Genomic DNA, 11,736 nt, shown 5'->3' on the forward strand with positions numbered 1-11,736 from the left:
TGGAGCAAGGCGGCAGAGGGGTGCTGGGGTTACCCAAATCCCGCACCCCCCCTAGGCCTGGCCAAGCAGGCCTCCGGCATGGCGTGGGCCTGCCAAACCTCCTCCTGCTAGACTCCCGGCTCCCAGGAAGGAGAGATCCTTCAAGAAGCTGGGAGAACAGAAGTTCAGAGCCCCACCCAGACCCTCCCTAAGGAGCCGCATGGATAGTGGGGGAAGGCCTAGGGTACCTTCAAGCTCCACCGAGGGACCCAACTCACCGGCTTGCCCAGGGGTGTGGCCCGGGGAAGCCCTGGAGATCTGGAGCAAGGCGGCAGAGGGGTGCTGGGGTTACCCAAATCCCGCACCCCCCCTAGGCCTGGCCAAGCAGGCCTCCGGCATGGCGTGGGCCTGCCAAACCTCCTCCTGCTAGGCTCCCGGCTCCCAGGAAGGAGAGATCCTTCAAGAAGCTGGGAGAACAGAAGTTCAGAGCCCCACCCAGACCCTCCCTAAGGAGCCGCATGGATAGTGGGGGAAGGCCTAGGGTACCTTCAAGCTCCACCGAGGGACCCAACTCACCGGCTTGCCCAGGGGTGTGGCCCGGGGAAGCCCTGGAGATCTGGAGCAAGGCGGCAGAGGGGTGCTGGGGTTACCCAAATCCCGCACCCCCCCCTAGGCCTGGCCAAGCAGGCCTCCGGCATGGCGTGGGCCTGCCAAACCTCCTCCTGCTAGACTCCCGGGATCTTCTTAAACACATCAGTATATTGTACATTACAAAATAGAATTTGTAATTGATTTTTTGACAAGAGGATGAAGGAAATTCATGATAGAGATGCCTACAGAGAAAGACAGAGGAGAGAAAAACTAGTTTCTCTATTTAAATTTTATATTCAAGGAACAGAGAAATATTTTAGCAGGTAGTGCTTTGCCTTTTTGCAGCTGGCCCTAGGTTGTACCCCAAGCCTACCAGGAGTGATCCTTGAGCCCAGAACCAGGAGTAAGCACTGAGCACAGTGGGGAAGTGTGGCCCCCAAAAACCCAGTTAAGTAAAAGGAATATTCAAAGCACCAAAGAAAAAGGGATCTTTGACCACAGATAGTTTGGGAAACATTGGTCTATACTGGCTGAGTCTTTTTTGAGACAAAACTACTCTTTCAAAAGAGAAGCTACCCTCACCCCAGCCTCTGACAGGAGTTCACTAGTTCTTCAGTGAGCACTTGCTGGTTTTGCAAGAACTGAGGCATTTGAATTTGGTGTGGAAGGTTAGACAGAAGTTAGACTTTGGTGTTGGTTATGGAACAAAGGGAAGCACTGTAGTTTTTTCTAAGTAGGAAATGGCACCATCAGATTTGCTTTTGAAATGAGTGGTCAAGATGAGTGTAGGTAGGTGAACTGTAGGTAGGGGTGGGGATGTTTCAGAAATTGCCAGGGTGAGAATGGAGAGGGGAAAAGGGCAATGAGGCAAGAAGTATTGTTCTTTGTAGGCTTTACTTTTGTTGAAAATGGACTTTGAAGCCGGGTGTCAGGATATGAGGGAGTATTTGACCACATTCCCTGGAGTTTTGTAGGATGCCTTAACACTGATATTTTTTTTCATAATAAACTGGTGTCTGCTATTTACTTAAACAGGGTTAGGTAAATTGCTATAGAACCTGTATTTGCTCATCTCACAGTCTCCTAGACTTTCTATGAAAATTTAGAGAAGGTTTCACCACTGAAAATTCTGTTATTGGAGCTGTAGTGGTACAGCAGGTAGGAAGGACATTTACTTTGTATGCAGCCAATCTGGGATCAAACTCTGGCTCTATTATGGTTCTCTGAGCACTGCCAAGAGTGATTCTAAATACAGAGCCAGTAGTAAACCCTGAGCATTTGTCAGGTATGGCCAAACTCTCCCCCAAATTAAACAAAACCTTGGTATTAACGTGATTGGTCCTTTTCTTTATTCTCTACCTCACAACCTGAGAACACACTTTTAATTAAATTTCCATAGCAAAATATATATCTGAATATTTAATAGGTTATCAAAATAATTTTTTTTCTGAAATACACAGGCATTGAAACTACTCAAATAAAAATTGAATATTATGTATTAAGAGAGGAAATGTTCTTTTAATCCTCTTGAATCTTGGCCAGATGGACCTCTTGGAAGGGGTGCCTCTTTGTGATGGATGCCACCAATGTTTTAGTGAAGAACTTGCTTCCCATGTGAGAACAGCCCACTATCAGGGCTTATATTATTTGAGATACCAGAGCAAGCAGGCTGGGAGCTATGGAGTGAAGAAGGGATCCATTCTTTTCTGTTGGGTTGTTTATTTATTACCACTTACCTTGCCACTTCTTCCTTTTCAAACACCATTAGCTTATCAACTCATCACAGTGGTGATTGCAGCAGCAGGAGGGGGCCTTTTGCTGATCCTGGGCATCGCCTTGATTGTTACTTGTTGCCGGTGAGTGATGGGTATTCATTTGAATTCTGGTTTTGTTTTGTTTTCGCCTGAGCTATGCAAAAATCCAGGTTTACTTTCTGGGGACTAATAGCTAAGGAGTGCAGGTATTCTTTTGGGAGCGATGAGACTATTGATGATTGCAAAATTATGAATGCTTTAACTTGTTCACTATAAGTGAGCAAATTAAGAATAAATAAGAAACATTTCAAGAGTATATGGTAGCTGGTACAGGAGATGGGCAGATACTCAGCAGTTAGCTTGGCTTCAAGCTTCCTAGAAGGGGTTTCTACTGGACAAAGAGAGAATTGGTCCCTCTCCTCTTAATATTTTGGGAGTGGGACACAACCAGCAGTGCTCAGTGCTTACACCTAGCTCTGCACTCAAGATCACTCCTGAGGCAGGCTCTGGGGACTATATGGTTCTGCGGGTCAAACTCAGGTTGGCTGGCTATGTGCAAGACAAGCACCCTCCCCACCTGTATTAGCATACTCCAGCCCCTATATTTAGATAAGGAAAATTATTATCTTTGAATTAGGAATTTTTTACCATAAATGTCACCATTTTTGACCATTGGTACAGATAACATTTTACAATATCTTTTGACTATTGTAGGCTGCCAAGAGTAATCTGCTTTAAATGTTCTTTGTTTAGTTTAATTTTGTTTTGTTTTGTTTTTGGGTCTACCTGGCAGCACTCAGGAGTTAGTTCTGGCAAGCTCGAGGGACCATATGGGATGCTGGGATTCAAACCACCGTCCTTCTGCATGCAAGGCCAATGACGACCTACCTCCATGCTATCTTTCCTGCCCTGCTTTACATGTTCATTCAGGAATATAGGCCTCACAATACAAATTTTGTCTGTGTTGGGGAAGTAAAATTTTTTCTTGTTATTTATCTAGTCTAATAATTTAATTAATATAAATTAACAGAAGAAAAATTTATAGTATTTTGTTCACATAAGGAAGAGAAATTATTCCCAAGGACAAATTGGCCTATGCAATTTGGAGGGAGGAGGATGAGTCATAGAGTAGTTGAAAAGCATGTGTTTTGGCATTTAGATATCATTTAAATAAAGTAATAACTCTTCCATCCCCAATCGAAAAGATATTTTTAGTAATTAAGGAAAAGGTAAAAGGTTGTCCTTGAATCTGGTTATTGCTATAGCTCAAAATAGTCATATATCATACGAGAATGTTTAATGAAAAATTAGCCAGTAGGTGATTTTATCCCTAGGGTAAAAGTATCCTAGGATATACTTAAATAGACCTAGAGTTATAGCCTACTACCTAGACTATGTGGTTTAGCCTATTGTGACCACTATTGTGTATGTATGTCATGAACAGTAATGGCAACCCATATACCAAACTGGTACCTTAGTGAGGTGGTAGTGATGGGGAGATATTATATTCTGTCTTTTTTTTTTTTTAATTTTTGGCTTTTGGGCCCTACTCAGTGGTGCTCAGGGGGTTACTCCTGGCACTAAGGTCAGGAATCACTCCTGGAGCAGGGTCAAGGGACCATATTGGATGCTGAGGATAGAACCTGAGTCAGCTGCATGCAAGGCAAGTGCCCTATTCATTATGCTATTGCCCATCACCTGTTCTTTTTATGAAGTTGATTTCAAGTGATCAAAGGTTAATTATATAAATAGAAACAAAATTCTTATAAATCGAAAGCGAAACCTCAATACTCAAGGAAATACAAGATTTCTGTTCATCTTATTTCTAGAAGCTGGTCAGTTTGCCATCTTGATCAGGACCTTGGGACTATTGATTACGTGGAGGGAAAGCCACTGTGGATATCTTAGTCATTTTGTGACATAGGATACCCCACCCTCTAGTGAGCAGTAAAATGGAATTTTGTTCTGAACACCCAAGAAGGAACAATATCTAGATCACAGGCTAGACATTTGGTTTTATGATGTTGAGTCATTTTATGCCTGCTCAGAAATTCTAGTTAAGAGTAATGTGAGTATGGGGCCGGAGAGATAGCATGGAGGTAAGGCGTTTGCCTTGCATGCAGACAGACAGTGGTTCGAATCCCTGGCATCCCATATGGTCTCCCAAGCTTGCCAGGAGTAATTTCTGAGTGTAGAGCCAGGAGTAACCCCCCCTGAGCGCTGCCGGTGTGAACCAAAAACCAAAAAAAAATAAAAGTGTAATGTGAGTAGAAGGAAAAAATTTCACATTCTCTTCCCCAGAGCAAATACAATTCTTAATGTCTGCTCTTCATTTCATTAGATAAATAAAGAAAAATTCTACTAATCATTCCCAGCCAGTGAAATATCACAAATAGCCAAGCAGTTCCAGGGTTCCCCAGGCCCACTGGAATAAAAGTATATGTAGATTCATCAATAGATAGATTGGTTTGAAAGGATTGGTTTGTTTTGCCAACCAAGCATTTTTTTTTTTTTTTTGGTTTATGAAATCACTTCTTGTGGTTGAAGAGCTGGCCAGGAAATTTAGAGGAATTCTAGTCCCAACTTTGTGAAGAGCAAAATGTGACCAGGAAGCAGATCTCTTCTCTTCTTTTCTTAGAGTTGGCCCATTCCCAGAAATCCTATCTAGGGAGGTTAAGCAGGACCAACAAGACTCCATGTAAATTCTGATATGTAAGCAAATAGGAACCTTTAGCCCTTCTGACTCCAGTATTCTGTTAATTTACAGCTCTTGGTCCCTGAACACTATGGCTGTCCTTCACAGGAGTTCTCTATTTCTGACCCTGGCAGAAATGGGAAGATCTTTTGTAACTGTTTTTGCACTTGCCTTTTGTTTTGCGTAAAGGAAATAGTAGAAATAATAGTATCAGACTTCAGTGTGTACAGCTACCAAGAAATACAGCTGTCTGATTTTTGAAAACTACTTATAGTAGCACTTCTATAGAGCTAATTCTTCTAACTTGTAAAATTTGTTGTCTTACCTCGCAGAAAGAATAAAAACGACATAAGCAAACTTATCTTCAAAAGTGGGGATTTCCAAATGTCCCCATATGCTGAGTATCCCAAGAACCCTCGCTCTCAAGAATGGGGCCGAGAAGCTATTGAGATGCATGAGAATGGAAGTACCAAAAACCTTCTTCAGATGACGGATGTGTATTATTCGGTGTGTATCTCTGTGTCTGGGACTGTCTACAGAGTTCCCAGAAGTAAAGGAATTTCTTTTTGTTATGGTAAAACTGGCACCATAACTAGTTAAGGGCTAAAGAGAATGGTAATTTGTGCCTATAATTTATATGATTTGCTTATAATCTATTACAGTTTATTTGCCTGGCATTTGTTAGTTTTGACTTGTGCTATGGTGTTATTTTCATAGGGCACATTTCTTTCATTTTGTTGAGTAATAATGTTTATGATACTAATCTTGCCTTTTAGCAGTGGGAATAGAAACTGGAAAAGAAAGAAGTTGGAGATGTTGAGTCACTGATACTTTTATTTATGCATTTTGCCCTCTCTGCTTGACCTGGTATGACTGGGAGATCAACACTGGGGAAATAGAAACCTAAACTATGAAAACTATTTGATATCACCTTCTCCAAGCTCTTCACAAGGTTTGGAGTCTGTGTTCAGGAGGCCTTGCATCATTTCCTTTGTCTAGTCCTGAATGTATGGGCCCATTGTGAGAGATGGATAATAACTTTGACTCTGGCCTGTGCCACCCCAAATTGAATACCCCTATTCTGTGTAGTTTCTTTCATATCACTCTGCTATGTCAACCATAAGTGAGCACATACAGGAATCTCTGAGTGGAATAATGAACAGACTTTTCTCTTACCCTTTGGAACAATTAGAGATAACAGCGATTAGATTGACAGGGAACTTTGACCAAAGTAGACAATAAAAACCAAGCAGACTTGTGATTGCCATAGTTTCACTGGTTGCTGTGGATTAACCTCGAGACTTCAGACTTTGGACAGGAGAGACAAGTTTGTTCAGGCTATAGAAGCTGAGATGAGATCTTTGAAAAATGTGAATCTGGAAAGAAAACTAGGAGAAATAAGGCGAATAGTGAATGTAGATGCATACTAGCTCTAGTTAAAAATGTTTTCATGGATCTTTCTATGGAAGAGTTTTTTTTCTCTGTGCATAAGGAAACTTCTTATTCTTCTAACAGCAGCCCCACTAGCAGGGTTCTCAACCTGGTGTGCCCACACTCTGCTAGGAATTTTCAATCCAGCTGGAGTTGATCCCAGCAACAAATTGCCCAACTTGGCTGGGTTTGTCTGGTGTTAAGGTGTTGCTTTATATTGATAAAGTCAAGACTTTGAATGACTGTCATCCCTGTGCACATGCCATTTGGAGCAGTGTGAAGAAAGAGAGCTAAAGCAAGGGCACACAGCTGTTCCCTAAGGGAGAGAATTGTCTGACCATGAGCCCTCACTTGTCTGCATCTAGCTTTTGCAGGATTTACTTTCTTAAACTTTTAATTGAACCAAACCAGCATTTGTCCCTTCTAGTTCTTCTCCAAAAAGTCCTGCATGGAAGGCCTTTTGTATATCTGATAGGAAGTCATAACTTGGTTAGGATCTGGTCAGAGAAACACATCTGCTTTCTTTTCAGGGTGCTAGGTCTACTCCTAAGGGGCCTTTCAATCCTGTAAAGATCTGGCCCCACTTTCTGACTAGAGGGATTTACTAAATGCCAGTGAGGTTCTGAAGCCATTGTACTACCCAAAGAGTTTTTTTTCTTCAAGAAGTAAAAATAATTATCATATAATGATTCATCTTTATAATAATAAAGATAATGGATAATCCAAGTTTTTTCTTTTTCTTTTTTTTTGGGGGGGGCACACCCATTTGATGTTCAGGGGTTACTTCTGGCTAAGCGCTCAGAAATTACCCCTGGCTTGGGGGACCATATGGGACGCCGGGGGATCGAACCGCGGTCCTTCCTTGGCTAGCGCTTGCAAGGCAGACAACTTACCTCTAGTGCCACCTCACTGGCCCCAATCTAAGTTTTTTCTATGATTGTCTAAAATATTAGGTTTGATTATTGACAATATTTTTCTTTTTAAATCCCATTTTTTAAAATATGAGCAAAGATACCCCAGGTTTCCCAGAGAGACAGGCTTGGGAAAATCTTTCTCTGTGAAATATAAGTGCTTCCATTTTAAGTTTATTGTATATCTTTGTTTTTGTTTATATATATTTATAATATATGCATATATTTATGTATAATGTTTTTGTTTTTGATGTTTTTTCCATTTGGGAATCAGATCCCAGACCTTACACCAGATACATGATCAGCTGAACTACATATTTGTTTTGTTTTGTTTTGTTTTGGGGCCATACCCGGTGATGCTCAGGGGTTACTCTTGGCTGTGTGCTCAGAAATCGCTCCTGGCTTGGAGGACCATATGGTATACTGGAGGATCAAACTGTAGTTTGTCCTAGGTCAGCCACGTGCAAGGCAAATGCCCTACTGCTGTGCCACCTCTCTGGCACCCATTTTATAATTGTTATTGGGTAACTTTATCCTTGTAAAGTTATGACTTATATATAATATATGTATAAAGATTCTTTACCTTCACCACCACCAAAATACTAGAGATTCTCTGCTACTGTATTTTATGCCACCTCTCCTCTCCCTTCCCACCCCCACATACCACATGCCTCCATTTGGTCATTTCATTTCTGTAATCAAAGCTCAAGTGTTTGTTTTGTCTGGACACCACCATTCCCTTGCTTTGTTTCTTCATAGACCACATATGAGTGAGAATGTCTAGCATTTTGTCTTCCTTTCACCCTCTAATTCCATCTAACTAGTAGCAAAAGACAGGATTTTATTGTTTGTTATAGTTGAACAGGATTCTGTTGTGTATCTCATAATTTCCTTGTCTACTTCTCTGCTGTTGGGTTGTGTGGCTTCCATGTCTTGGCATATAAATAGTGCTACAATAAACATATGTGTGCATATATCCTTAGGAGTTAGTAGGGTTTTTTCCTTTTTTGTTTTGGGATCAGACCCAGGACCTCTTTTTTTTTTTCCCTCTTTTTGAGATCTCTATATTGTTTCCATAGCTGAACCAGCGGATTTCCACCAACAGAGAATGAGGATTCTTTGTTAGTTGAATCCCTGCCAATGTTGTTTTGCCTTTTTTTTTAAGTCTTTTTTCAATATTTGCAATTTTTTTGGGTTTTGGGCCACACCCGTTTGATGCTCAGGGGTTACTCCTGGCTATGCGCTCAGAAATCGTCCCTGGTTTGGGGGGACCATATGGGACGCCGGGGAATTGAACCACGGTCCATCCTACGCTAGTGCTTGCAAGGCAGACACCTTACCTCTAGCGCCACCTTCCCGGCCCCAATATTTGCAATTTTCACTGGTGGGAAGTTATATCTCATTGCCATTTTGATTTACATTTCCCTCAATGATAATGAATACTTTTTTTCTACATCTATGAGTGAACTGTATATTTTGTTTGAGGAAGTGTTTGTTCATCATCTTTCCCAGTTTTTGGTGGAGTTCTGTTTGTTTTGTTTGGGGGCTATATCCAGGAATGCTTAGATCTTATTCCTGGTTCTGTGCTCAGAAGTCACTTCTGGAGGTGAGAAGGGGGACTATATGCACTGCTAAGGGTTAATTAACAGGGGTAAACCTCTGCCGTGCAAGTGCCTTAAGCCCAGTAAGCACTCCTTACCTTGATGGAGTTGTTCTTTCTGTTAAGCTTTGTGAGTACTTTACATATTTTGGATATTAGCCCATGTATTTTGTCAGATATAAATGTCATTTATATAAATATAAAATGCCAGGTATAAATATTTTCTTTCACTCAGTATGATGTCTTATTTTAGCCTTAATTTATTTTGCCATGCAGAAACTTTTATGTTGATGAAGTCCCATTTGTTTATTTTTGCTTTTATTTCTTTGCTAAAGAATGCCAAGTCATTGAAGATAACAGTGAGGTAGATATCATGGAAAGGTCTTCATATGTTTTTTTTATTGCATTTTATGAATTTGGCTCTAATTTCAAAGTCTTTGCCCTATTTCAAAGTAATTTCTTCATATTTAGGAAGATTGTAATCTAATTTTATTTGTGTGGTAGCTGTCTAATTTTCCCAGCACCATTTGTTGAAAAGACTTTCTTCCATCCATTAATGAACTTAACTCCTCAGTAATTATTATAACTCTTAGGATTTGTATCTGAACTATCCATTATCTTTTATTGGTTTAAAAGTCTGCTTTTATTTTGGTAGTATGTTGTTTTGATTACTGTACGTATATAGTATAATTTAAAGTCCAGACTGAGAGGCTGGAGATACAGATCAAAGGATTTAAGTGCATGTTTTGTACATGGGATACCAGTGTTTGATCCTCTGCATTGTATGAACCCTGAGCATCAAAATCAGGAAGATCTTACTTTCAGGCCAAGTGTATCCCGAAGTAAACATTCACCTGGACCTGGGAGAGGATACAGTGTTTAAGGCACATATGTACCCAGTTGTCGTTTTATCCCTGGCACTTCATGGCCTTGAAAGCATCACCTAGTATAGACCTGGAAGCCTCTGAGTACTACTGCCTGTAGCCTTGGAGACCCCTGAACATTGAAGGGTTGGATATTCCGGTTCCCATTATTGCAGTGTCTTGACACTGAACTAGCTGGTAGCCCTAGGATTTTCCTCATTAGCTCTCCCCCCCAAAAAAAGAATATCTAAAAAATCTTGAGTATGCAATGCCTTCCATCTTTCCCCTTAAAATGAATTTGGCTAGTCAAGAAATTTTACGGTTCCATGCAAATTTTAGTAGTGTTTTTCTCTGTCCTTGAATTGGAATTTTGTTAGACTATTGTGTTAAAGCTGTGTAACACTTTGAGTAATGTGGCCATTTTAACAACGTGATTTTTTCCAATACAAGAAGATGTACTATATTTCTATTTCTTAGTGCCTTCTATTTCTTTAAGCAGTGACTTGAAGTTTCTAATGTGTAAATCTTTCACCTCCTTTGTAGATTGCTAGTTTCTTGATTTTTTTTTAATCTATAAGTGATTTCATTTAAACCCAACAATTGTAATTGACTTTCCTCTTTCTCTTTGGTCTCCAGCCCACAAGTGTCAGGAATCCTGAGCTTGAACGAAATGGACTATACCCAGCCTACACTGGATTGCCAGGATCACGGCATTCTTGCATTTTTCCTGGACAATACAACCCATCTTTCATCAGTGATGAAAGCAGGAGAAGAGACTACTTTTAAGTACAGAAGGGTCAATTGCTCTGAGTGAGTCACTCAGAGCACTGCACCAGGAGGGAGCACCACACACTAAGGTCTCCCAGGGTTCCCTAGAGCCACTATTGAGTGGCATGTGGAAAGTGGACAGACATGAAGAGTAATCACAGTGGAAGAAGACAGTGGATAGAACCTATGAACATGGAACTGCTGGCTGCCCATCGGGCACATTTGCTGTTACTGTGAATGTACATGGGCCAGTACAAGAGTGAATGACTTCAGCATGGCCACTGGTTTAAGAAATAATGGTTAGATTTTGTGCAAGTCATTGAGCATCACTACAGGGACCCAGTTTTTCCTTAGTTTGCACTTTAGTAAATTGGGTAGGGATATCTCCTTTTGTATTTTTTTTAAGGCTGTTCTGAAAAGAAGGTCTCTTTTTTTCCTTAGCACTTCCATAGGCCTCCGTTTGGGGATTAATTTATAGTAAAATACTGGCCCTTTCTTTCTTTGTCTAGTTCCTAAGACTAAATCAGCATTTCTTAAGATTTTTTCACCATGGCATGACACCAAGACGCCAATGGATAGGGGAAGAAGGCACAAGAAGGAAACAAGATTTGAAGGGGACCATGGTCGGAAAAACATTGAGAAATGTGTTCTAAACAGATGCTGATGAACATACCACTCAGCTCTGGGACATAGGATTTCTAGGTCTTTTGCTCCAGTTTCCAAACCAGCTGCCCAGAGGAAGTACTGACATTTGTCAAGCATCACACATAATGAAAATTTGCTTTTTAAGTTCAGGAGACACATTTGCTCTGTGCATTGAAGTTACGCTATATCACCTAAGTCTGGCTCAGGTCAAAGCAACTTTCCCCTGCTGTTTGAAGCATACTGGAGTGAGCCTATACAGGTCCTGGAGAAAGATCCTCTTCAAGGGGCACAGGGCCCTATCTTAGAGACTACAGCTGCCTTTGGTTTCCTAAGCATGGGCCTGAGCTGGTATTTTGCCACTAGAGGAAAGGTGGCTACATAATCTGATCTCTACACCAGTGTTACTTTGCAAGCTTGAGGAAGAGCAACTCAGGTGCTGGGATATAGCCATATGGGGGAGTAAGGGGGAAATCACCCTACATAGCAGCTCTTCAGCCTT

The 11,736-nt window shown here is 41.0% G+C and overlaps 1 protein-coding gene across 1 annotated transcript in view; it reads left to right on the forward strand.

The window, feature by feature from the left end:
- The window catches only part of HEG1 (heart development protein with EGF like domains 1), a 106,199-nt gene extending 94,715 nt beyond the window's left edge, over positions 1 to 11,484 (forward strand). Inside the window, exons 17-19 of the mRNA XM_049785532.1 lie at positions 2,339 to 2,426; positions 5,352 to 5,526; positions 10,461 to 11,484. Coding sequence (XP_049641489.1) covers positions 2,339 to 2,426; positions 5,352 to 5,526; positions 10,461 to 10,610 — 413 coding nt within the window. The 3' untranslated portion in view covers positions 10,611 to 11,484. The remainder of the gene's footprint in view (positions 1 to 2,338; positions 2,427 to 5,351; positions 5,527 to 10,460) is intronic.
- The last annotated feature ends 252 nt before the right edge of the window (positions 11,485 to 11,736 follow it).

Source organism: Suncus etruscus, chromosome 13, assembly GCF_024139225.1.
Source record: "Suncus etruscus isolate mSunEtr1 chromosome 13, mSunEtr1.pri.cur, whole genome shotgun sequence".
In the NCBI taxonomy this organism is placed as follows: Eukaryota; Metazoa; Chordata; class Mammalia; order Eulipotyphla; family Soricidae; genus Suncus; species Suncus etruscus.